Source organism: Carettochelys insculpta, chromosome 1, assembly GCF_033958435.1.
Source record: "Carettochelys insculpta isolate YL-2023 chromosome 1, ASM3395843v1, whole genome shotgun sequence".
NCBI classification, from domain to species: Eukaryota; Metazoa; Chordata; order Testudines; family Carettochelyidae; genus Carettochelys; species Carettochelys insculpta.
Window position 1 is genome coordinate 55,707,207 of NC_134137.1, and position 27,371 is coordinate 55,734,577.

Sequence of the window (27,371 nt, forward strand, 5' to 3'; positions counted from 1 at the left end):
ACCTTCCTGGAGCTCTGCCACTGGCTCACACCCACACTGAGGCACCAGGACACATGAATGCAGTATGCCCTCCCCGTCGAGAAGAGGGTCACAGTAGCCATCTGGAAGCTGGCCACTCCAGACAGCTACTGCTCTGTGGAACACCAGTTCGGAGTGGGAAAGGCCATGGTCATCATGGAGGTTAGGAGGCCTGGGCACACACCCACTGGGGAGTCGGGGGCTGAGGAAGGGACTGGGTGTGGGACTGGGGAGGGAGGGGTGCCTGGGTGAAGGGCCTGGGGAGAGGGCCTGGGGCACCCTGCACACCTTCATGTGCACTTGCGTTCCCTCCCCAGAGGTGGTCTGTGCACTCAATGCAATGCTGCTGCAGAGGGTCATCTGAGTCGAGGACCTGGATTCAGCCGTTGCTGGATTTGCTGCCATGGCTTCCTGAACTGCTATGGGGCCCTGGACGGGACCCACATCCCCATTCGCACCCCGGACCACAGCAGCAGAAGATACATCAACCAGAGGGGCCACCATTCTGTGATCCTGCAGCCCATGGTGGACAGCTGGGTCCGCTTCTAGAATGTCTACGTGGGCTGGCCTGGCTGTACACATGAAGACTGCGTCTTCTGGAACTCGGGCCTTTTCTGCCGGCTGGAGGCAGGGACCTACATCCCCCAGAGGGAGATCCGTCTGGGGGACACCACCATGACCCTCTGCCTCGTGGAGGGCAGGACACAGCCTACTCCCTCCAGCCCTGGCTTATGCGCCCGTACACCGGCCACCTCAACACCAAGCCAGGGAGCAGTTCAACGCCTGGCTAAACCACGCCTACCAGGTGGTGGAGAGGACCTTCGGCTGCCTGAAGGGCTGCTGGCGGTGCCTCCTTGCCCGCCTGGATGTCGGCCTCCAGAACTTCCCCCAGGTTGTGGGCACATGCTGCATGCTCCACAACATTGTGGAGAGTAAGGGGGAGGCCTTCATCCAGGGGTGGGTGGTCGACGCCGGCACAGACTTCCCCCAGCTGGCTGCTGCTCCCAATTTCCAGGCCCACCGCGAGGGTGTAGGGGTCCGCGAGGTCCTGTGGGCCTATTTTGATCAGGGAGACCCCTGAGCACCGCCCTGGCCTTCCCTGGAAGGCCCCACACACACCGCCCACACTGTCCGCACACTGCCCCCACTGCCCACACCCCATCCCCCCAACAAGCACACATCTCAGGTTCTGTGGAAAATAAAACTGAATTATTGAAAACTAGTAATGGTGTAATGTTCCCAACAAAAACTACAACCAATATACAAAGGAGGACACCTATATACAAGGGGAACAACTATGCACAAAGGGGCCAACTATATACAAATGAGGGCCCAGCGGATGGCTCGGCCATTGGCCCATCAGCCTGGGTTGGGTGTAGAAGAGCGTGACCCCCAGTGGGTACAGGTCATGACCCCCCCCAGTCCACAGTCCCCGGAGCAGCTGGCTGGGGGCAGGGAGGACCGGCAAGTACAGCTGGGATGCCTCCACCGGCCAGTCTTCAGCCCCAGTGAGCTCTAGTCCTGGGCGGGCTGGCAGGCGGCACGGCGGGCAGCGAGGCAGGTGGGGCGGCAGGTGGTGAGGCAGGCAGCGAGGTGGGGGGGCATCGGATGGAGCAGTGGCGGGGGGGGCATGGGGGCGCGGGAGCTGGGCAACAGCCTCCCAGTGCAACCCAGCTATGTCCCAGAATATGCCATGAACTCTTGCCATGCCACCCAGCGCTGGGTGGACTCCTTCCTGTCAAAGTGGAGTCTCTCCTTGGCCACCTCCATCTGCAACTGGAGAGCCGCCAGGAGCTGGGGGTCCATGGGGGCCATCTCCTGGGTCCAGCAGTGGCATGAGTATCTCACTGGCCTTGGGGGTGTCCCTGGGCACTGGCGGTGGCCAGCCTCCGGTGGGCTTTTAGGGACCACGGAGGGTGCCTGGCTGCCTGGGGCCTCGGATGGTGCAGTTGCGGAGAGGTAGAGAGGGAGGGGAAGGCTGTTAGTACTGTGCCCTGGCCCATGGCCCTTTCCCCCTGGCCACCTTGGGTGCTGGGTCTCCATCCCCATCGGTGGGTGTGGTGTCATGTTGGGTGTCACCATTGTATGGTCTCCCCCGCCCCCCGGGGTTAGGGCACAGTGGTGTGCATGGATGTGGGTGCTGACAAGCATTGATGGCCATGCTGCCGTCCTGGGACTGTGCTGTGGCTGGGCAGTTGTGGGTCGGGGTCCACTGGAGGTGTGTGGGGCACCTGGTCATGTCTGGTGCCCCCATCCCGTGGCCCAGGGGTTTGTGCCCTGTGGGGTACATACCTTACTGTCCGCTGCCGCAGTCAGGGGAACCCCAGTGGGTGGACACCTGGCTGGTGCTCCGGGAGGGGAGGTCTATTAGGAGCCCCCCTTCCTCACTGCTGGACCCCTCCTCCACCGTCCCGAGGGGTAGCTCCTCGGGTGGGACCCAGGGTGTGGGGCTTGCCTCCGGGCCAGACTCCAGCTCTGAGCCCTGCTGGGGCTCGTCAGCCATGGTGTGAAGGGTGGCCGGGGGGAGGAGGTGTCCCAGGGTCCCAGGATGGCCCTGAGCTCCCTGTAATAGGGGCAAGCAGAAGGGGTGGCCCAAGACTGGCTGGCTGAGTCCCGGGTCTGGGCATAACCCTGCCACAGCTCCTTCATCTTGCTCCAGACATGGTCCAGAGTGTGGGCAGGGTGACCCCGAGCGGCCAGGCTCTCGGCCAGTTGGGCGAATGCTTCTGCGTTCCACCACTTGCTACCCATCATGTGGAGCACCTCCTCCTCACCTCAGAGCCTCAGCAGGTCTCGGAGCTCAGCCTCCAACCAGGAGGGGCCTTGACTCTTATTGGCCCCACCTTTGGCTGCCAGGGGTGCCTGGGTCCCCTCGGGGGGGAAGCCCTGGGGGCACTCTGGGGGCTGGCTGGCTGTCATGGGAAGTGGGTGGTGGGTGGTGGATTTGGGGACTCCGGAGGGTGTGCAGAGCTAGCATGTGCGTGTGTTGCTGCGGGCACGCCCTCACCTTCCTGCCACAGGAAATCCGGGTCCGTGGTGCTTTAAAGGCTTCTGCGTGTGGGGGCCATGGAGCTCTGCAGGGGCTGGACAGAGCGACTCAACTATTTTGAAGAAGCGGGATGGGGATCGTCTGCACACGTCCTACTTCTACGCTGAATATCAAAGTAGGGTGCTATTCCCATCTTTGGATAGGAATAGTGATTTCGACGTCTCACTACCTAACGTCAATTTCAACATCGAAATAGCATATGGCACGTGTAGACGTGACGCATGCTATTTCAACATTGTGCCAGCTACTTCGAAGTAGCCAGCTAGCGTAGATGCACCCAAAATGTTTTAAAAAGAGCACCAAGCCCAATTTTCACTCTGCCTTTCGTCTTTCTAAAACAATGACTCTTTTCTTTACAGGATACAAGAGATGTACAGATTCAGAAATAAATAGTCTATACATCCTTCTCAGCTTTAGTTTCCTCACAACTCTTGTGTGTTCTTTGTTGTTGGTCAGAGGGTGGCTACTGGTCCTCCTCAGCGTCTGCGGCTGAGGGGACCACATCCCCTCCCTACGGTGTTCCAGGATCTGTCCTACAAAAAAAGGGAATTCCTAGTCTATATACGGGGTCAGAGTTCACCCCTCCCCTTCCCAGCCAAGCAGGGGATTCAGTCCCCCAAGGTTCACCCCTTCCTTCAGGCAGGGCTACAAAGTTAGACTCCCTGGGCTCCAGGCAGGGCTGGGCAGTCACGGATCTGGATCCTGGTCCCACAGCTAGACAGGGTAAAGGTAAAATTGCAAAGAGAGGCATCTCCCAGGGTTTGTCCCCAGCTTCAAACAACATGTCTGACCTCTTTAATTTCCAGCCACAGGAGAAGAGCACATTCCTGGTTCCCAAGGAAAAAAGGATAAAAACTAATCCTGGACCTCAGGCACTGAACACCTATATCTTTCTACAGCAATTCAGGATGGTAACAGCAGTACTAATCCCATGCTTAGATCTCGGGGACATGTTTGTCAACCTCCACCTTCAGGATGTATACTGTTGTATAGCTTAAAAGCCATCTTAGAGTCACTTCTTATGGTTCACCATTCACGTGGTTCACTAGTGATACCATTTTCTCCTCTGTGGCCTTTCAGCCATCCCAAGTGTCTTCACAAAAATACTCTATGTTTTCATGATTCATCTTTATTGGTGGTGAGTAACTGTCTTTCCCTATCTGGATGATTGGCTCCTCAACAGTTTTTCCTTCGTTGACATACAGACGTCAGTCAACAAGACCCTGTTCCTCTTTTACTCCCTGGGCTTAAATATCAATCTTGAAAGGTCTCTTCTGACACCTGTACAGCACCTGGGTCCCCACTAGACTCCTCAACCACCAAAGCATACTTACCAATCAACAGGCTCACCACAATGTCCAGCCTCATTTCCACAGTACAACAGAGCCCACTGCCTGCAGTAAGAGTTTGCAATAAACTGCTGAATCACATGGTAACTTATGTATTTATGAAGAATGTGCATGATAACTCTGAGTTCTTCAAGCCTGTCTCACATCCATTTGCTCTCTTTAGGCAGGTTACTGTACATCCAAGAGTTTCTTGTGTCTCCCAGCTAGTGGAAGGACCCTCACAAGCTTTGTGTGGAAGTTCTGTTTTTGCAACCACCCAACTACTAGGTCATTAACATAGATGCTCCCCTACTGGATAGGGGTGTCCATCTCCAGTGTTTCACAATCCAAGGCAATTTAACTCCTTAATCTTCATCACTCCACATCGTCAATCTCAAACTCAGGGCAACCCCCATCTATAGTAACTGCTTATTCCACTAGGGCTAAGTCCACCCCCAGAGCCCTACTTTGGAATATAACTGTCATGGACACTTTCACAGCCATGACAAATTCATCAGTTGTTCACATGTTTTCCCAGCACTACACTATTGTACTTCTGGATCTGACCTGTAGCAAATCTGTTCTTTGAGATACTGAATCTACCTCCCTAGCACCACTCGTAGTGCTTAGGATTTTCCTGAGGTGTAGCACCCATTGGGACAACAAGTGGAAGAAGGAAAAGTTACTTACTAGTTCCATAACAGGTGTTCTTTAAGATGTTTTGTCTCTGTGAGTGATCCTCATCTGTTCCTCTTTTCCTTTGCTGCAGTCTTGTTTCTAGGCTTCGTGGTTGAGGAGAAACTTGAGCAGTGTGGGTCTGTCTGTCCCTTTATATCCTCATTTTATAATGAGAATATGCAAGGGACTGGCATGAATCTGTGGGCACTGCTGAAAAAAATCTGTGGTCAGTAATGCATCTGCAAGCACACATCCTGAGGTGGACCACCCGTTTAGACCAAACAGCTCAAAGAACACCAGATACGTTATAGATAATGTGTAGCTGACCACTGCCATGTGAAGTATCTTTGTCATATATGCACAAACACGCATGTTTTGCTGTTTGGTTGATTTTAAATCTCGGTGTAATATGCATTGATAAATATGTAGATTCTATGAAGGGATTTAGAAGTTGAACATAACTTTCTTGTTTTTTTCCTAGAAGTATGTGCTATGTTACATGGGATATCAGTGTGTTACTATTATCAGTACTATTATGTCAGTTCTCTGGAATGCATTTATTTTTTAAAAACAGTTAAAATACACAGCACAGGTTTCAGGTATCCTACTATCATACTGTGCAATGTATACAGCGCATCTCCCACTTGTACTAAGTAATAAAGGTATATTTATGTGTCCAAGTGTGCACTGAAGTGTTGCTGTAAGAGACCTTTGATGAGGTTCAAATGCAGTTCTGCATAGAAAATCCAAGAATTGCCCCATCTTCTGATGCTTAATAATTTAAAACAAATTGCGGCAAAACTCCTTTATTGGTGAAGTATGTTTGGTTTGCAGTGCCTTACTCTTGTTGCTTGCTCTTTTTACAGGTGATTATCCTGCTCCTAGAGCTGTTCTAACTGGTCATGACCACGAAGTTGTCTGTGTATCAGTCTGTGCAGAGCTGGGACTTGTTATCAGTGGGGCTAAAGGTCAGAAGTCATTTTACAGTTTAAGTTTTAAAAAATTTCAAAATCTCCTTCAGAGACTGTGTTCCCTTGAGTGTAATTTTATTATCCTAAGTCTCCTCTACCAAGGCATATTTTAATTCTGATAATTTTAGCAGCTGTTAACACACTGGCCACATTTTCACCAATATATACAACACTTAGACACAAACACACTTAGTATATCATAAAACAGTACTCTCCAGCCATCATTTTCTATTCCTGTGCACAAACTATGAATACTAGTTGGTGAAACTCACATAGTAACATTGTATGCAATGGTATCCTGATAAAAAAACAAGAGCCATGGTCAAGCTTCCAGCAGACAGATACATAGGATTGTGAGGGGAGCCATCTAGGAATGCACCTACTTGCAAGGTAGCTGGAACATTTCAAATAAAAATTAGGCATATTTAGGTTGTTTCCATTCTCCTGGGCAAGAAAGGTAAAGTCTGTTGGTCCATGTGCTTGAGCCTGAGCTCTATTTGTCCTCTCCCATTAGAAAGTTTTGAGCCATCCACTGAATTATCAGTTGTTGCCCTATTTCTCCAATTATTTCTCTGTGGAATCCAGAGTACCTGACAATTACTAATACAAGTACTCAAAAAATCCTTTCGTACTCACCTTTGTTTTTGATGCGTTCTTTCTCATTTCCCTCCTTCTGTTCTTTCTTCTTCTTCTCTCCACATTATTAAATACACTCTTCACAGGTCTCCCTGCCCCATTTCTCTTTCTGGCCCATATTCTCCTCTTGGACTTTTTATATGCCTTCTCCCCCCAGATCCAAATCTCTTCCTCATCTCCTGAAAATGTTGCCTCTTTCCTCCATTCTCCTCATAGGAATTTATCCTTCCATGAATTCCTAAGAAGGATTCTTGCTTCAGAGGGTAAAAAGGCCAGGTTGATTACTCTGTCTCATGCATTCACAGTTAAGCTTGTTTGACTGACTGATACATTTTATGACAACTTTGAACTCCACATTTATTTTCATTGCTGACTTCAAAACCTCTGAATACAGCAGATTCGAACAGAAAATGCTAATGGGTCATTAATTCTAACAATGGTATTTAAGAAGGCTAGGCTAGGTCAAGAAATGTGTGGGATACAGCACGGTAACTAGGAACATACCCTGATTTCTTTTTTCTTTCAGTGATATTAATGCTTAGCCCACAAGCCAACTTCATATTACTTTCGTGCCGTAGGACTATATCCTTTTGAACTGTACAGTTTCAAACTACTTTCTATTGTAATGGCTGAGGTAGATTACCTGCGGCTTCATTAGATGCTAATGGAAATCTAACAGTTTAGAAATGCAGGTCTTTTAGAGGCACTTTGTTGGATAGCTAAACACCTACATATCAAATAAAAATACATCCCTGATTCATTAAGAGAAATTGGGGCCTACACTGTAAGTCTCAGAAACCTTTCGTCAAATTCTGCTCTCCTGAGCCATCCTTCCCCTGCTTTTCCTTCAGTTATGCCATTCCGTATGGTACATACAAGTTCTGTCTGTTTTCTCACTGATTCCTCATCTCAAGCTTCCTCAGCAGTTTCCCTCCTTTTCAGTTTCCCTATTTGCATTTTTACCACAACACTACATGACTAATCCTCATGTGTTCCTAACCATACCTTGCCTGTCATTCCCCTGCACAACTTGGCTTTTTCTAGCACTTCATTTCACTATATTAACAGACACACAACTCCAGATGGTAATTCACTAGGACATCACTAGGCCAGGAGGTAGAATTAATGGGACCAAGTCCTACACATCAAACCGAGAGTATTTTCCTAAGCTTACTTACATTCTTATTCAACCATAGACATGAATGGTCTGTCTGCATTTCTGTAGGCCAGCATCCTAAATCAGATGATTTCCTTTATTTCTTTCTTCTCTGGTCCCTCATGGTTCATGTGGGTCACTTTGTCCATGTGCCTAAATACTACTGTATCCCTCTTTTCAGTTACCTAGTTTTTAATAATTCAGAAACTGGCTCTGTCTGCATCTCTCAACTTTCCTGTTTTAAAAGATGACAAATGTCACTTTGAAACTATTATTCTTTTCTGTTGAGGATAGTTTCAAAGTGACATTTGTCGTCTTTTAAAACAGGAAAGTTGAGAGATGCAGACAGAGCCAGTTTCTGAATTATTAAAAACTAGGTAGGGCTATGATTAGACCCGATATGGGAAAACACAATTCTTTTCCCAATGAATTTATAAACTAGGTCCCAGGTTCTGCATATGGATCTAAATGGGCAAGCCCTTAGGCCCAGGTGCTGAAGCTCACTAAAATTAGTGGGGTGTCTGAATCCAGTTGCTGGATCAGGGTCTAAGTTTAAGAGAAAGATTGTTCTGCTTATAAGTAGAATGGCTTGTTACACTTGTGACAGAGGGACTATTTCTCTTTGTGCCCAACCTTTATCTACACTCCCCAAGAGATTTCCACCATTTCACTTGGAAAAAATATTGCTTGAATAGTTATTGATGAACCCAGACTTGAAAAGTGTGTTGTTGCTTTTATACTTGTTTTGTTACCAACACCAGTAAAAATGGTGTCCAAATTAAATAAAATTTACCTGAAGAAAATGCATATTTGGTGCACATCATTTAAAAACTCCTTAGAATATGTCATGTGCCAGAATTACTAGGGAGTCACAAATGTTGACCTTTAATCACATTCTCATTATGATATCACTTCAGTATTAAAGTCAGCACATGCTATTTATTCATTGGGGGAGGAGACCTACAGTGACTGCAGGAGGAACACGTGGTCATGTGGAGAGCTCATCTCCAGGGAGCCTTCAGTACTTTATACTGATAGAGGCCCCATCTGTTTGGTTGTTCCATGAGGTGGGTGGGAGGGAATAAGTTCACATTAGCAAGGGGAGATGCAGCTTGACAGACTCCTGAACAGTTGAGAGGAGGGCAAGCTGAGTTTGTGAATCTTAATTTTTAGACAAGGGTTAAAAATACTCACAACTGAAAGGAGTTAATGGTTAAAGTAACAAAAAAAAAAAAACACTCTGCTGATATGCTGTATCCTTTTCCACTTTCTGCCATCTACTTTCTTGTTGTCACAGTAGTTGTAGATGGTAAGCTCTTTAGATCAGAGACTGTCTTCTAATATCTGCACAGTACTGCTGTAGCATACATCTGATACATATATAGTATATACAGCTTGCATGCGTACTGTATTGGCTTGTGACATGAGCTTCTGTGTAATACTTCTTTATTGTTTTGAATGAACAGAAGGTCCTTGTCTGGTACACACAATTACTGGAGATTTGCTGAGAGCACTTGAAGGGACTGAAAACTGCTTGTACCCACGCTTAATTTCAGTATCTAGTGAAGGCCACTGCATCATCTACTATGAGCGAGGACGATTCAGCAATTTCAGCATTAATGGCAAACTCTTAGCTCAGATGGAGATCAATGACTCAACCAGGGTAAATCGAAATAGAACCAACCATTTGAGGCTGCATTCCTTTTTTTAAAATCAATAAAATTAAATGTATTTGTAATGTTGTTCTCAGAAAATGTCAGGTTCAAATCCTCTTATGTCCATCTCAAGTGTGATGTGAACTTACACTTTTTTTTTCAAAATAAATACCAACAAATTGTGTTTTATGATAACAGATGCTTCTTGGAATTTAAGTTTAAACTTAAATTTCAGTGGGAAATATGTCTTTAAAACAAAATTGTTGGAAATTAATTCCTCCTTCATTTATTAACCAAGATATGGACTCAGTCCCTGCTCTACCACTAGGACTAGAAGCAGTGTAAGGAATGCACATGTCTGCTTTGCCTTATTAGATCAGCAGTTCCCAGCCTTTTCCAGGTGGGACCCATTTTGACAATTCACCATGGCAATTCAAAATTGGGCGGCGGGTGGAGGGGGAGCAGTGCCATAACAGGCTAATTTTGCACCTGAGGCAAGAATATAAAATTGTGCCCCCTCATGTTTCTATATTAATCGCAGTTATTTCATAGAAATAGGAGAAAACATTAATAATAGTAATACATTTTTGCACTGTTTATTATGGTTAGTTATTATAGTTAATTATAGTTGATCTGAGTTTTGGTGGGGGAAAGAACCTCATCTGCAAACTGCTCCCCGCCCCACTCTCCAAATTTAAACCTCATTCAGAGGCTGGAGGCAGTCATCCTCAGGCTGGGAGGCCAGGACACACTCAGGGGCTGGGGGAGTCACAATCAGAGGCTCAAGGGGCTGAGTGAGTCACACTCAGGCTGGAGGGAGATAGAAACAAAAAATGGTAACTGACAAATCAGCTACATAGAACAGAAGCAGGGGGCAAAGAGGGGAAGGGAGGAGGGGCCCAAAAATTACTTACTGCAAGAGTCTGTTAAGTGGCTTGCCTGGGATGCCTATGAATATCAAAGGTGAAGAAGGTGGTTTTGTGATGTGTAATTGCTTCTGTATTGATTGAGAGCTGTGGATGTGGCAGCATTAAGGAATTGGAAATGGCTTCTTTAAGAGCCATGTGCAGCTCCAAGCTGTAAGTAACCCTTAACAAATCTAACTACAACCCATGTTTGGGTCCTGACCCATAAGTTGGGATCCCTGCCTTAGATGTTAGTAATGACTTCAAAAACCTCAGGGCAGACACAAGTTTTGCATGGTGAACTCAAGTGTTGGCACATAAAAGCTTTGCAGGTCACAGGTGACATTTATTTATTTGTCACTTTAAAAGCAGACGAGTAATTTATTGAAGCTTTGAGGGTTCCTAAACCTGGATTTTTTAAATTTTTAAATATTTTTCTTCACCTTTAAATGTGGGAAGAAAAACACACGCATTCCAGAGGTGAAAGTTATATGTGGGTGTTTTTGTTAGTTTTCTGCAATATCACCTGAAGTTACTGGTTTTGTTTGTCTCTTCTGAAGGCCATCCTCCTGAGTAGTGACGGACAGAACCTGGTGACAGGAGGGGACAATGGAGTAGTGGAAGTGTGGCAGGCTTGTGATTTTAAACAGCTCTATATTTACCCTGGCTGTGATGCTGGCATTAGAGCAATGGACCTGTCTCATGATCAGAGGTAAGTTGCAGCATTAGAACTTTTAATATTAGTTCCTTGATGTTTGCATGTCAAACCAGTGTTATACATAATTTAAAATACAAGATACAATTATGTTCTCAGTTCTTTCCTATTGAATTAGCTGGATTGACATTTTAGGCTCTGATCCTGCAGGCATTTATACATGTGCATAACGTTAAGCAGGCATAGTCCCATGCACCAGTTCCTCCCTTATTGTAAATCAGGACAAGCAGTTTGACTTAATCTGAGATGCTCTGATTTATGGTAGCCAAGGATCTGGATTGATTGTATCCACATAATTGTTTGCAGGATCAAGGCCTGAGTGAATATTGTATTACCACTTGCCAGCCCAGGGTTGCATGAGCCCGATCTTTGAATCTTCTATTTTGGTGTGATTAAAATGTGAGCCTTAATGATGTATTTAAGCCAACATGCGAGGGGTTTAATTCAGGGGTGTGCAACTTGTAGCTCAACAACCACGTGTAGCTCTGTAAGGACTTCTTTGTGGCTCTTGATGCTACAAATGCAAAGTTAAAAAAAATCCTGATTATTTTCGATAAATGGTGAACGTCTAAAAGCCCCAAAATGAAAACTCATATGTAATAGCAAATGATATGTGATCCCAAAACATTGGATAACTCCCCCTAGGGTCTTCCAGAGAGAGGGAAGGTTTGGGAGTGAAAGTCAGGAAGATAGTGGTACAAACATGCACATAAAGCGTGAGGAAATAGAGTATATATTTAAAGTTCGTGAATGTCCTGCAGTAAATATGTATCCCATTACAAATCATTGTGTGCACGCTGTTCTTAAAATAGGGGTTACAAAAAGTATGGGTCAACCTTATTTATTAAGGACCGTCTCATATTCACATGCATTGCGGCTCTGGAATTACTGAGTTTTTTACCAAATTGGAAAAAATGGCTCTTCTTACTATTTTAAGTTGCCAACCCCTGGTTTAGTTTCTTCATCATTTATCAATATGCTGTTTGTCCATAGAACTCACTCACACGAAATGTGAAGACTACACAGATTTTTTTAAAAATCCTATAATATACATTTCAGCTTATTTTTCTTAACACTTTTTAGAAATTATATATTGTGTACCACTGTTTGCTGCAGCACGAAAAATGCCCAGACATCACATAGCTACCCCATTGTTTGTATGTCATCTGGTGACCTGAAACAAGATTTCTGTCACAGGCTATGTCTACACTGGCCCTTTCATCAATAAAACTTTTGTTGTTCAGGAATGTGGACCCTCCTCTCTTCCCTCAAATGACAAAAGTTGTAGCGACAAAAAACACTTTTATTTTGTCACTGGAGGAACTGCTTGCGGTAAAGGGCAGCCACGCAGTACAGCCAATAGCAGTGCAGCACCGTAAGTTACATGGTGTTGACATAACCTCAGACTTGGTCAAATCAAAACTAACTTACAGACTGAGGCTTATTTACTCCTGGAATTCTGCCACGTTTATATTACAGTGGTGTGCAGTGTTCAAAAGCTTCTTTTTTTTACAATTAGTATAGATTCTATTTACTAGACTAATTTTTCTAGCTTCTGGTTCTAATGCTGGGTTTTGAAAAAAACGCTTTCAGCAATGCACATAAGCACGTTTACTTTCAGCACAAGATTATTCTCATTGAAGTGGGGACTGATAGAATGTGTTTTGTAGTGTTGGTATCCATAGCTGGTTGACATCCAAAATCCAATTGAGGTGGCATATAAGAAAAGCTAAAGCCTACAATTAAAGCGGTAAATTGTAGCTAGAAATTCATTGTCATTATGTCTAAGGAAAGAGACTAGGAACATACTCAGGATGTGACTTTTTAAAAAGACCTAATTAGTGAAATATTTATGCATAACTGCTGAAGGGAAGCCTCTGTGCTGTCGCTATCTTTAATATTCAACATGAGCTGCAAATTTAGAAAGTTAAAAGATGACTAATATTGAAAAAAAATTCACAAGTCCAGTATCTACAGTCTGTCTTTTTACTTTTTCCAGAACTCTGATTACTGGCATGGCTTCTGGTAGCATTGTAGCTTTTAATATAGATTTTAATCGGTGGCATTATGAGCATCAGAACAGATACTGAAGCTGAATGAAGAACTGAAAGCCAAGGTAAAGCTGAGAGCACAAGTGCTACAATGAAAGGTGTAATCTCTGGTGGAAAACCACGTCTGCATTGACCTCCGTTGTACATTCCATTACACCCAGCAATAGCTGTACATTGTAGTCAGCAACCATTTTATTTTGTGTGTTTTTTCACAACTGAACACCAGCTGCTGAAAAGCAAGCTTGTATCATGTAAATTATATGAATTAGGAGATGTTTTGGTAATTATTTCATATATCTTTGTTTATTGAGAAAAGGTAGTTGGATGCGCCACAAGAGACTTTTGAAAATTCTGAGGAACCTTGTGTCCAGTCGTTACGATGTTTAGTCTGTGAATCTAACATGCATCCCATTTCCAGTCTCTTTTCAAGCTGAGAAAAAATATGTTTGATACTTTGTACATCAGATGCACATCTTAACTTTGAAGGGATACTTTTGTAAAAGTAAAACCTTGTATAAAGAACAAAAATGTTTCTTAATTTTATTGTGGAGTTACAACTTGCATGTACTTTAATCCTGATGTCTTGATGGAACAGAGGTATTCACACAAATCAAACTGGAGATCTGTCTAAGGGTACAGCTTGTGTTAAAGGGTTGAATTTGGGTGCAGTCAGTAATTTTGCCATTTTCACCAAAATATGTTTTTCACTTTTTAAATCTAAACTTATTCTCTTCCAAGTGGAGTTTTGCTCATGAAGCATTTGGATAAGAAGCCATCATTTGCCATACTTATACAATTAAAGTTAAATTCTTCCCTTTTAAATTTATAAACAAGTCAGAAAGGAAGCGTAGTGGAAAGCTTCTGATTTTCATTATATCATCAAGAGTCTTGTAATGCTCTGTAGTGCTTGATGATTCTAACACAGCAAGAGTGCTCTACTTCTGGATTCACCACATTTGGCATATGGTCCACTGAGGGAAGAGAGCCTCAGTTACATTTTTTTTCTTATTTTCCTTGTAATAGTTTGGTTTGTTTAACATCCTTAGCTATAGTGCAAAGATAAGTTATAATTTATATTCTTTTAGATTCTTCTGAAAACCTCATGGGAAGTCACATTCTCAGCCTATGGCACTTCATGTTTTACAGTACTGTAATGATGACTATCAGAATAATTTTCCACACATTGTACTGATCAAATTACACACCCAGGGGTATATACACTTTTCTTCATGTTTCTTCTTTGTATATTTGGTGACTGTATTGTCATAGATGTACATATTGTGTCGGTAGGGCTATGAGGCATGTAACAGGAATGTAATTTTCTCAGAATTTACACTCACTTGCAGTCATTTATTTAAAATGATAATGGATTCTTTGTATTGGCACTTTGCACCGGAAACATATCATTATTTATTGATGTGATTACTTATTTGTTATCCACCTTGTATTAGTAAGTTTTAGCACTGAATTCCTTCTTCATTGTTGTTTGTATTTATAAGATTCTGGAATCATGGGGAATCAACGTAATGATTAAGTTATTCATCACCAGTCTGTAAGCAATATCTTGAGTTTGTAGTTTAGAATTGGGAGAATACTGAACATCTGGAAGACACGTTCATTTCATCTTGAGATCATGGTGAAATATTTTGGATATATAAATTCCTTAAGCTATTGTAACCATGTTTTATTGCAAAGATGTAAAATATGCCAGATGTGTGTGAGTTGGAAATCCAAAAAAGAAAAATAAAATATGCAAAGAATTCAGTGATTGTTTGTTTTTTTTTATTTCATTGAGGACAGTCAGCATTAGCTTAGGTGGGATGTGTTTTAAAATAAAAATTATTTTTGGGTACAGAGAGAGAACGTGTCATTGGAAGGAGAGTGATAAAACATTAAGACCACTTAACAATAATTATTAGTGTTACACCACTGCCTAGAAGCCCTACTGCGCAAATATGGAATGGAAGTTCAGGTCATGAAAGACCATCCAAATGAACCCAGACACAAGTGGGTTTCATGAACAGATGGGGGAAGGATCATAGTAACAAAATTACAAGGTTACATGATTTCTGATTCAGTGTTGCGTTTTTTTCAACCCTGCTACATTATTTATTTCCATGTTTTTTAAAAAAGCTTTTTTTGTCACTGATGATTTCCCCTCATCCTGCTACCATTTTTGGGGGGGTGGTTAATATACACTCATATTTTATCTCATGTAACCTTTCTGTCAGGTGGCATTGGTGACAGCAAGGGCCAGGTTCTCTGCTTAGGGGTTTCTCTTAACAATATAAAACAAACCCAGCTTGAGCCTCATCCATGAACCTGAGAAAAATAAAAACTCCTCCTGGGTGCCTCTAATACTTCCCTCTTGCAAACACTGGGTCTGTGTAAAACAAAAGAAAAACTCTGATTAAAAGTGACTCACTTTCACACATTGCAGTATAAAAGTCCAATGCCAAAATGTCCCTCTATCTAGCATACCACTCTGCTTTCTTTCTGCTGCACCCCACTGAAGTTGTTTTCCGTGGTCAGAAAGGGCCCAGAATTCAGGAGTGTTCACGTGGTTCACAGCAGCCTGAGTGTGGCACACAGGACATGTGCAGCAGAATTAAGCCCCATTCATAAAAGAATAGGATGGCCAGTCATCACAAGTGCTACAATGAAAGGTGTAATCTCTGGTGGAAAACCCTTAAAGATAAGAAGGTAAATGAAAGACTCCACCTCCGCAGTATTTCTTTTTAATGGGGCTTAGTCAGTTGCCCACAGCATTCAGACAGTCCATGTTCTGAATGAGAGTTGTAATCTGATTGATTAGTTGTAATTTTTTTTTGGTAGCCACCTTATCAACCCAACCCCAATCTCTCAATTGGTATCGCAGACCTTGTTTATCCAGGTGATGTCTGAGCCAGCATCTTTTAAGTAGTACTGACATCAAATTTCATTCATATTGTTGTTTTAGAATCAGCACATCAACACTCATCTGACCGACCCTCCTCCTCTATCCAAGCTTGAGACTAGCATGGAACCCCTAGAGCTCATGGCAGAGTTGAGGCTTCCTGGTGGATGACTGCCCTAAAAAGTGAAGGTGCTGATGGGTATACTGATGGAGAGAGTAAGATCACAGATAGAAGAACATGTAATGGACAACCAAGCAGGATTCAGAAAAGGTGGATGTATCATACAGCAGATTTTGGCACTAAGATTGGTAATGGAGAAAGCTCAATGAAAGAGAAAGAACATCTACAGTTGCTTCATCGATTTTCAGAAGGCATTTGACAGTATAGATCAGAAAGCAACTTGGGCAGTATTAGGAGTCATACAGAGTGGATAGCAGACTGATACGGTTGTTGAAAGATATCACCAACAATGCAGAGGCAACAGTGAGAATGTGCAGAGTTGAGAAATTGATTTAGAAAGTGTAGAGGTATGCGGCAAGGAGATCTGATATCGCTGAGTATCTTCATCACGCACTTAGAGAGAGCGATGGACAAGATCAAGGAAGAGGTAGAAGGGATATCAGTATATGGGATGAGAATTAACAACTTGATGTTCACAGATTACATAATTGTCATCGAAGAAGATGAAGAGAAGCTAGTGAGAATGGTGCAGATGTTAAATGAGGAAGGGAAGTGGTATGGACTGATTATGATCATTGATAAAATGAAGACAATGCTATTTGGATATAAGGAAATACGAAAGAAGATCAGTGTAGACAGGATCAAATTAGAGAACATAGCAACATTCATGTATCTGGGAAGTAACAGGATGTATGATCTAGATTGTAAGAAGGATAGAGTGAGTAGAATAGTGAAAGCAAGAGCATGTTTCAAGGCTATGGACAAGATCTGGAAAAGCAAAGCAATTAGCTTAGGAAGGAAGCTGAGCATCTTGAAAACAGGTGTATTCAGCAGCAAGTTGTACAGCTGTGAGATATGTGCGATAATGAAAGATTCAAAAAGATGGATATTGGCATTTGAGAGGAGTTGTTAGAGCACAATCCTAAGAACGGGATGGATGCAGAAGGTAACTAATGAGAAATTATACAGGAAGATACAGCCAAAAAAAAAAAATACTGCTGTAGAAGGTTATACAAGGAAGTTTGGAAGTTACAGCTCAGGTTGGAAGTTACAGCTATTCAGGCATGACTGCGGAATGAACAACAAAAAGTCAAGACTCTGGTATTAGATATGATGTACTGTTCAAATCAGAGAGGAAGACCCTACAGAGGATGGGTAGATAGTAGATTGGTGTGGAGCTACTCTACAGAAACTAACCCACTCCACACCGGAGAGGGAAAGATGGAAGGAAATAGCATGGGAGGCATCGGACACCAACAGGTGCTGAGCCCATGGTTGTTGTTGTTGTTGATGATGATGAGGAATCATGATTTTATAGACTTCAATCATATCTTCCCTCAGTCATTTCTTTTCCAAGCTGAGCGGTCCCTGTCTTATTAATGTCCCCTCATATGGAAGCTCTTCCATATCTCTAATCATTTTTGTTGCCTTTTCCTGAACCTTTTCCATTTCAGATAGATAGATCGATAAGGTGACCACATCTGCCTACAGTATTCAAAATGTGATCCTACCATGAATTTGCATAGGGACAGTATGACGTTTTCCATTTTATTATTATTTTCTTAATGATTCCCAACATTCTGTTCACTTTTTTGACTGCCACTGCACATGAAGTAGATGTTTCCAGAGAACTATCCACCATGATTCCAAGAGCTCTTTCTTCTGTAGGAGCAGCTAATTTATGCCCCATCATATTATATGTATTATTGGGATTATGTTTTCCAATGTGAAATAATTTGCATTTAGCAACATTAAAGTTCTCCTGCAGTTTTGTTGCCCAGTCACCCAGTTTTGTAAGAGCCTGTCGTCATTCTTTGAATTCTGCCTTGGACTTAACTGTCCTGAGTAGTTTTGTATCACCTGCAAATTTTGCCACCTCACTGTGTTCCCCCTTTCCCAGAAAAATTATCAATATGATGAATGGCACCACTATTTACCTCTCTCCATTCTGAAAACTGACCCTTTTTCCCTGCCTTTTAACCAATTACCAGTCATAGAATCATAGAACAATAGAGCTGGAAGAGACCTAAAAAAGCCATCAGGTCCAAACCCATCAGATCAGCCCCACCAGGGCTTTGTCAAGGCGAGACTTAAACACCTCCAGGGATGGAGACTCCACTACTTCCCTGGGTAGACCGTTCCAATGCTTCACCACCCTCCTAGTGAAAACGTTTTTCCTATTGTTCAACCTGAACCTTTCTAACCGCAACTTGAGATCATTATTCCATGTTCTGCCATCCGTGACCACTGTAAACAGCCTCTCTCCAGGCTCTTTGCAACCTCTCTTCAGTAAGTTGAAGGCTGTTCTCAAGTGCCCCCTCAGTCTTCTCTTCTGCAGACTAAGCATTCCCAGTTCCCTCAACCTTTCTTCATAAGTCATATACTCCAGCCCCCTAATTATTTTGGTCACCCTCTGCTGGACCCTCCCCAGTGTATCCACATCCTTCCTATAATTGGGGGCCCAGAACTGGACACAGTACTCCAGATGCGGCCTCACCAAAGCCGAATAAAGAGGAATAATCACTTCTCTGGATCTAGTGGCAATGCTCCTCTTGATGCAACCTAATATGCCATTAGCTTTCTTGGCTACAGTGGCACACTGTTAACTCACGTCCAGCTTCTCATCCACTACAGCTCCCAGGTCCTTTTCTGCAAAACTACTACCGAGCCAGTTGGATCCCAGCCTGCAACAATGCTTGGGATTCTTATGGCTCAAGTGCAGGACTCTGCACTTGTCCTTATTGAACCGCATCAGATTTCTTGCAGCCCAGTCTTCCAATTTGTCTAACTCAGTCTGGATCCTGTCCCTACCCTCCAGCCTATCTACCTCTTACTGTCATCTGCAGACTTGCTGAGGGTGCAATCCAACCCCTCATCCAGGTCATTGATAAATATGTTGAACAGAACAGGACCCAGAACCAAACTTTGGGGCACTCCACTAGAAACCGACCGCCATCCCGGTTTCTAGTGGTGTGCCCCAAGGTTCGGTTCTGGGTCCTGTTCTGTTCAACATATTTATCAATGATCTAGATGAGGGGTTGGATTGCACCATGAGCTATGCTCCAGTCACTTGTTACACAAGCTGATTTAAAGGATAGGTTACAAACTACATTTAGTAAATCTTCAATTTCACATTTTAGTTCCTTCAGAACTTTTGGTGAATACTATCTGGTCTTGATGGCATATTACTGTTTAGTTTATCAGTTTGTTCCAAACCCTCTTCTGATACCTCAGTTCCTCAGATTTGTCACTTGAAAAGAATAGCTCAGGTTTGGAAATGTGCCTCACATCCTCAGCCATGAAGGCTGATGCAAAGAATTCATTTAATTTTCTCTTGTATGGTCTTGTCATCCTTAACAGCTACTGACCCCACTGTTTGTGTAGCTGTCTTTCTGTTTCTGATGTACTTAAATTTTTGAGCCTTTGACTAGTTGTCCTTCAAAATTTTTTTTGGCCTTCCTACTTATAATTTTTACACTTCATTTGCCAGTTTATGATCCTTCTATTTTCCTCACTTGGGTTAAACTTCCTTTTTTTTTTAAATATACAATTTTGGCTTTTACTGTTTCTTTTACTTTGGGTTTAGTCAGGGTGACACTTTTATAATTTGCCAACTTTTTTTTTTTAAATTTGGGGAATACATTTAAGTTGAGCCTATATTATGGTGTCTTTAAAAAATTTGCATGTAGCTTTCAGATACTTTACTTTTAGCCCCCTTACATTTCTGTTTAACTGATCATTTCAATTTGTGTAGTTCTCTGTTCAGAAATTTAATGCTATAGTGTTGGGGGATATAGTGCTATTTCTACCCCCATGGATGTTAAATTTAATTATGTTATGGTCACTTTTGCCAACCGGTCCATCTATAGTCACCTCTTGGGCCTGATCCTGTGCATTACTTAGGATGAAATAAAGCATAGCCTCTCTCCTTGTGGGTCACAGGACTAGCTGCTCCTAGAAGCAGTCAATTAAGATGCCAAGCAGCTATCCCTGCATCTGGTCCTAAGGTGAACTGTACCCACTCGATATGGGAAGAGAAGGAAATCCCCACTGTTGGATTTTTCATTTTAATAGCCTCTCTAATTTCCCTGAGCATTTCACAATCAGCAGCACCATCTTGTTCAGGTGGTTGGTAGTATATCCCTACTACTATATTCCTATTATTAGAGCATGGAATTGCTATCCATAGAGATTCTATGGTACTAGTGAGTGATGCAGAAACTATCAGGATTAGAGCTTTGGCGATTACCCTACCATAGCAGGGGCAGTAATAGAAGCTTGCTATTTATTTCCCTTAAGCTAGAAAGGGGAAAAGAAAGTGAAGACACCACATTTTTAATCCTTGGAAGGACTAGATAGGCCCAATTTATTGAAAATACTTTGGATGAATAATTATGCTGACAGCGATTCTCACAGACGCTGCTTGTAAAGCCAAAAATGCTGCCTGTGAACAGTTGTTATGGAAGATGCTTGTTATAATATAGCGCCTCAGCTCTGATTACAAAGAAGCAGGATGTTTGAAGCAAACCCTCAGACTGCCAGGGATAATAGCATCTGGATCTGGAATAGACACATCAAGCTAAGGGCTGATTTTTCATAACATCAAGAGAACCTCCTCCTGTTGCAAGAAAACTGGTACATAAAAATAACATAAAGGAGCTTCATGCACATGAGTTTTAATTAACAACCTCACTATGTGATTTACACCCACATTTTTGAATCCATTACTTGCAGCACATTTGCTGATATTTAGAACTTTAGATTATCATTCAATTGTTAATAGACATTGAAATATTACACACACACACACACACAGAGACAGATGAGCTAGATTAGATGAATGAAGCTAAATATATACCGAATAAAATTTAGGCTTTCACTTAACAAAGGGAAGAAGCACTATAGATTTACAATGCAAGAGAGTTCATAGAATGTCTTGACTTTTTCCTTCCCAATCTTGCAACTTTTCCTGATTCACAGCCATGAAAAATGTATCACGACCATGCAGTCTGGACTTTTGTGAGCTTTTACCCTGTGCTACGGATATTTCATGGGACAGCCCAGTGTTTCTCATATTCGGAGTCATGACAGAAAAGCGCATTCACAGGAGTCCCAGTACTGCCCGGCTTACTTCCCTTCTGACTTCAGAGCTGTGTGCCCAGAGGAGGGCAACTGTTGACCAAACAGCCAGCTCTGGAGGCAGCACCCCATCAGCAGCAGCACAGAAGTAAGGGTGGCAATACCATCCTATGCCATCCTTACCTCTGCACTGTTGCCTTCAGAGCTGGGTGACCTGGAAGTGATGGCTGCTAACTGAGGGCCCAGCTTTGCAGAGAGCTATGCAGGAGGGTGGCAACACCATACCCTGCAATTTTTTACTTCTTTGTTGCTGCTAGCAGTGGCTCAGCTCAGAGCTGGACTCCAGCCAGCAGCCACCACTTTCCAGCTGCCCAGCTCTGAAGGCAGTGCTGCCATCAACGGCAGCACAGAAGTAAGGGAAGCAGTACCACAACTTTCCTGACAGTAACCTTACAATCCCCAATCACCTACTTACCTCCCTTTGGGCCAATATGCCTGCAATTATGACGCTGTGAGATTTCAGATTTTAAACAGCTGAATCATGAAAATTATGCTTTTAAAATCCCATAAGGATGAAATTGACCAAAATGGGCCGTGAATTTGATAGGCCACAGCTTGTGATTACCAAACTTTTAGACAATGAATAATTATCTTATTGAATATATACACAGTACTTTTTTTGTTGAAAAAAAAAAAGGTGCCAGTACTCACCCCCAGCCATGGACAGGGGGACCCCACTGACCTGAACCTGGGAGCCAGCTGGGGTGTGGATGCCCACTGGCAGCCCCAGCTGAGGGATCCCCGGCTGGGGGCAGGGGAAACCCTCACAGTCCCATGGCTCAGAGCTGGCTGGGGCATGGAGCTCCACCAGCAGTCCTAGCCATGGGATCCCCAGCTGAGTTATTTTAGCAGAGATGCTGGTACACTGTACCAGGGAGTACCACCACAAAAAAGGCACTGTATAAACTTACATATTTTAATACTCTATTCTACCACTGCCATTGCATTTCTTACCTCTTTAATTAATTTTATTTCAGTTTTTCGTCTCTTTTCAGTACATGGTGATAGAGCAATGTTGTTCGGTGCTGTGTTTGGAAACAAAATAAAGCACCTCACCTTATATTGTGACCCTAACCTAACACAATTAAATCCTGTGCACAGCTGGTGCCAGTGAGACATCGCCCCATGGAGGAGCCCATCCACACAGATAGAATGGCAGCAGTTGGTTGTTCAGTGCTAGGCCCCAACCCTTCATGGCACCATAGTAGTATTGCTAGGCTGCGCTGAATGAATTGGCTTCGATTTACCAGAGATCATTAGGACCTAGGCCAGTAAGTTATTAGCCGCGTCTACACTAGCCGGCTATTTCGAAATAGCCGTGCCAACTTCAAAATAGCACCCACCGCGTCTACACGTGCCGAGCGCTATTTCAAAGGTGAAATCGACGTAAGGCGGCGAGACGTTGAAGTCGCTATCCTCATCAGGAGATGGGAATAGCGCCCTACTTCGACTTTGAATGTCAAAGTAGGGCACGTGTAGACGATCCGCGTCCCACAACACCGAAATAGCGGGGTCCTCCATGGCGGCCATCAGCTGAGGGGTTGAGAGACGCTCTCTCTCCAGCCCCTGAGGTCTATGGTCACCGCGTGCAGCAGCCCCTTAAAGCTCCCCGCCCCTTGAGTTCCTGTGCAGGAAGCTGAGAGCGTGTGCAGGCAGCAGCACAGCCACGTGCCCACCCTGCACATCCTCCCGGAGCCCCAACCCACCACCTATGGCATCCAGCCAGCACCCACCCCAAGTCCCCCTCAGGGCCCGCCCCCAGGGGATCCAGGGCTCCCAGCCTGCCAGCCAGCGGGGGAAAGAGGCAGCGGGGCCCCTCCTGGATGGAGGCTGAGATCTGGGACCTGCTGGGGCTCTGGGGTGAGGAGGAGGTGCTCCAGGTAATGGGGAGCAACAGATGGAATGCAGTTGCGTTTGCTCAGCTGGCCGAGGGCCTGGCTGCCCGGGGTCACCCTGCCCACACGCTTGACCACATCAGGAGTAAGGTAAAGGAGCTGCGTCAGGGTTACACCCAGGCCCGGGACATGGCCAGCAGATCTGGGGCTGCCCCCCGTCGCTTGCCCCTTTTACAGGGCGCTCAGGGCCATCCTGGGCCCCCGGTACACCTCCTTCCCCTCACCCCCGGCCACCCTTGACACATTGGCCGATAAGCCCCAGCAGGCCCCGGAGACGGAGTCTGCCCCGGAGGCCAGCCCTGCACCCCAGGGGCCCCCCCAGGAGCCCACCCCTGGGACACTGGAGGCGGAGGAGGAGGCGTCCTCCAGCGACGGGGGGGGGGGGTGTGCTCCAAATTGCCCTGCCCTCCCGCAGCTCCAGCAGGGCATCCGCCTGATGGGTGTCCCCTGACCATGGGAGCGGACCGTCAGGTATGTACCCCCTGGTGCACACCCCTGGGGTTAAGGGGCGGGGACAAGAGCCATGACCAGGGCTCTCCACACACCCAGATGGCCATGGCCCTGAGGACAGCAGTGGCATGTCCTGAGTCCATCAGCCCCGGCCCCACCCAGCAGGACAGCGCCATGCCCCATCCCTGGGGGTGGGGGGAGCAGAACCTAGGGTCCCCCGGGGGAGGGGGGGCTTGGACACCCATCATCAGCAGCATCTCTGGGGGGGGGAGACGGGGATGGGGAACCAGCAGCAGAGGGGTTGGGGGACAAGGGCCACGGGTCAGGGCCCAGACTAATGGTTGTCTCCACTCTTCTCCCCCGCTCTTTTCCGCAGCTGCACCATCGGTGGGCCCGGAGAGCACTGGCGCAGCCTCAGTGGTCCCGGACAGCCCACCGGGGCCATCCCACCAGGACAGCCCCTCGGCAGAACATGGACCAGCCCCAGGACGAGCCCGACAGCAGCGGAGCCAGCCGCAGGCATCCACGGACCACCCCCCGCACCTGCTCGCCACCCTCCAGCATCAGCTGGAGGTGTCCGAGCGGCGCCTGCAGGTGGTGGAGCGGCAGCTCAATCTCCAGGAGCGAGCGCTGGCCTGGTGCCAGGAGGCTTGGGAGGGCACCTTCATGCACACCTTCCAGGACATCGCGCGGCACTTCCCCCCCTCCTGCTCCACCCGCCACTCTGCCTGCTGTCCCGCCAACATCCGCCGTCCTGGGGCCTGCTGCCGAGGGGGACCATGGGCCTCCAGACTCCGCCCAGCCCTATCTGCCGGTTCTTCCAGCCCCCACCCAGCCTCGACAGGGCCTCTGGCCAAGACGTGGGTCGCGCCCCCCCCCCGCCCCACAGCAGGCGCAGGACAACGGGCAGGGGAGGTGCGTGGCCGAGGATGTTGCCCCCCCCAGGCCCCCTCCGTTGTACATATCCCCCCCATCCTTGTAAATAGTTTTTGTTCTACCCCTGTTTTGTACCTGCCCCCCCCATGTATGTAGTTCCCCCTTCTTCTTTTAATAAATACAGGTTGCACGGTTTTGTTTAAAAAAAAAATTCCATTTCTTGCACAGAAGTGGGGGGGGGCGGGGCTGTGCTCCCGGGTTCTCTGTGGTGTGGGCGTGGGGGCAGGGGGTGTTGTGGAGGATGGGGAGGGGCAGGGTGCAGTGGGTGGCTCACCCACAGCTGGCCCTGCCAGTGTTCACCCTTCAGCCTGCTCGAAATGGACCCGCAGGGCCTCCCAGACCTGGATCCCCTCCGGGTCAACCTGGCGACTGGGTGAAGCGGGTGGCTGGACGTCGGCCCTGCCAGCCTCCACAGCCCAGCCCTGGAAGGCCTCGCCCTTGTGCTCCACCAGGTTGTGGAGTGCGCTGCACGTGCCCACAACTTGAGGGATGCTGGTAAGGCCTGCATCCAGGAGGGTGAGGAGACACCTCCAGCACCCTTTGAGGCGGCCGAAAGTGCACTCGACCGACTGGCATGTGTGGTTCAAATGCATGTTGAACCGCTGCTGTCTGGCTGTGACATGGCCCATGTAAGGGTGCATGAGCCAGGGCCGGAGGGGGTACACCATGACTGCAACAAGGCAGAGGGGCATGGTGGTGTCCCTCACAGGGATCTCCCACTGGGGGATGTAGGTCCCCGCCTCCAGCCGGCAGCACAGGCCTGAATTTCTGAACACCCGGGCGTTGTGGGTGCTGCCAGGCCAGCCAACATAAATGTCCAAAAGGCGGCCCCGGCTGTCCACCAAGGCCTGGAGGACCATGGAATGGTATCCCTTCCTATTCAGGAAGCGTCCTCCGCTGTGCTCCAGGGCACGGATGGGGATAAGGGTCTCATCCAGAGCCCCAAAGCAATTTGGGAAGCCCAGGCTGGCAAACCCTGCAATGGCAGCATCCAGGTCCCCAAGCCACACAAGCCTGTGGAGGAGCAGGGCATTGATTGCACAGATGACCTGGAGGGGAAGGACATGAGAGAGCACTGGTGAAGGGTGTTCAGGGTGTGGCTGGCCCTCCCCCGCACCAGACTCCCCCCCTCCCGCCCGGGCTTCCCCCCACCCCTCCCCCTGGGTCCTCTTACCTCCATGAGGACAGCCCCGACGGTGGCCTTGCCCACGCCGAACTGCTGCGCGAGATCGGTGCTGTCTGGAGTGGCCAGCTTCCAGACAGCGATGCCGACCCGTTTCTCTACAGTGAGGGCACATCGCATGGGGGTGTCCTGGTGCCATAAGGCAGAGGTGAGCCACTGGCAGAGCTCCAGGAATGTCTGCCAGCTCATTCGGAAGTTCTGGAGCCAGCGGTTGTTGTCTCACTCACCGAGCACCAGCCGCTCCCACCAGTCCGTGCTCATTGGGTATTTCCACAGCCGGCGGTGTGTGCAGCCAGCGGGGGGGGGGGGGGGGGGGGGGGGCGGGGGGGCTGGGAGGGCAGCAAGGTCTGGGGCTGCTTCCTCATCCCCTGGGGGCAGCTCATCTTCCTCAAATAAAAGATGGTCAGCTGCCTCCTGCATGGCACTGAGCAGGACAGCCACTGGTCCTCCGGGGCGGGTGTGTGAGCCTCTGGTGGCTGCTGCTGCTGCTGCTTCTGGGGGTCAATGGTGCTTCACGGGGTGTGTGTGCTTGTGGCTCTGCAGACCACATGCTGTGCAGGCTGTGTGTGTCTGGGAGGGGCCCTTTAAGGGAGTGGATTGCTGTTGCCCCGGAAGTGCTAGTCTGCCCTGTGACCCTGTCTGCAGCTGTTCCTGGCACCCTTATTTCGATTTGGGTTGCTTTTGTGTGTAGACACTCCCCTGCAGTGCCTATTTTAATGTAGTGCTGTCCAGTGTCGACGGTGAATGTCGACGGCACCAGCCCTGGAGGATGTGTGGACGCCATTCGTCAAAATAGCTTATTTCGATTTCACTACATCGAAATAAGCTATGTCGATGTAGCATCCCAGTGTAGACATAGCTACTAAGGCATCTTCTGTGGTTGCACAAGCGAGTACCTTGCAGAGGAGGGGTCAGCAATCGTTCTGAGGACTGAGTGCTGAAATTTGACCTTTTGACCGCTGTGCACTGTCTGAGTGCCGGTGATACTTTTCAGACTCACTAACAGTCCGATTTACAGCCTTTAATAAATAAAGCTTCAGCGCGTTACTGTTTAGATGGTGGTTGATAGCATTAGCTGGTCCTTTGTTAATCCGCAGGCAGCATGGCTTTGAGCAAGCTCCCACCTGCATGGGGGAGGAGGGCGGGGCTGAGGTCCTCCCTCCTGTGCCAATGAAAATCAGCTTGCATGCCTTTCGTGCCAGGGGTTGCTGACCCCTGTTGTAGTGCTATAACCCTAGGCCAGTGTCCCCGCTCATATTTCAAACACCTGTTTTTGCTGTAGCCATTTCTAAAGCATGGTTTAAATGTCTTTTTCAGTGTATAATCCCTGTTCACAGAGCGCGGACACACTCACTTTGCCATACTTAAGCAGCTGTTGAAAGCCTCTGTTCCAAAATCCCTGTACCTTTCATTGAGCTGCACGGAATAAGCTCTTGCAGGGGAATAGAAAACCCTTGAGTCTTGGCACATAAGGAAACGATGACACTATTTATAGCTGTTATGTTCTAGCTCAAGTTTCTATATTGATA

At 46.4% G+C, this 27,371-nt stretch overlaps 1 protein-coding gene across 8 annotated transcripts in view; it reads left to right on the forward strand.

The window, feature by feature from the left end:
- NBEA (neurobeachin) overlaps positions 1-14,920 on the forward strand; it is a 776,083-nt gene extending 761,163 nt beyond the window's left edge. For all 8 annotated transcript variants that reach the window (XM_074986506.1, XM_074986516.1, XM_074986543.1 and 5 more), the window contains 4 exons: positions 5,940-6,041; positions 9,303-9,499; positions 10,957-11,108; positions 13,111-14,920. In XM_074986506.1, coding sequence (XP_074842607.1) covers positions 5,940-6,041; positions 9,303-9,499; positions 10,957-11,108; positions 13,111-13,201 — 542 coding nt within the window. In that variant the 3' untranslated portion in view covers positions 13,202-14,920. The remainder of the gene's footprint in view (positions 1-5,939; positions 6,042-9,302; positions 9,500-10,956; positions 11,109-13,110) is intronic.
- Positions 14,921-27,371: the final 12,451 nt, after the last annotated feature.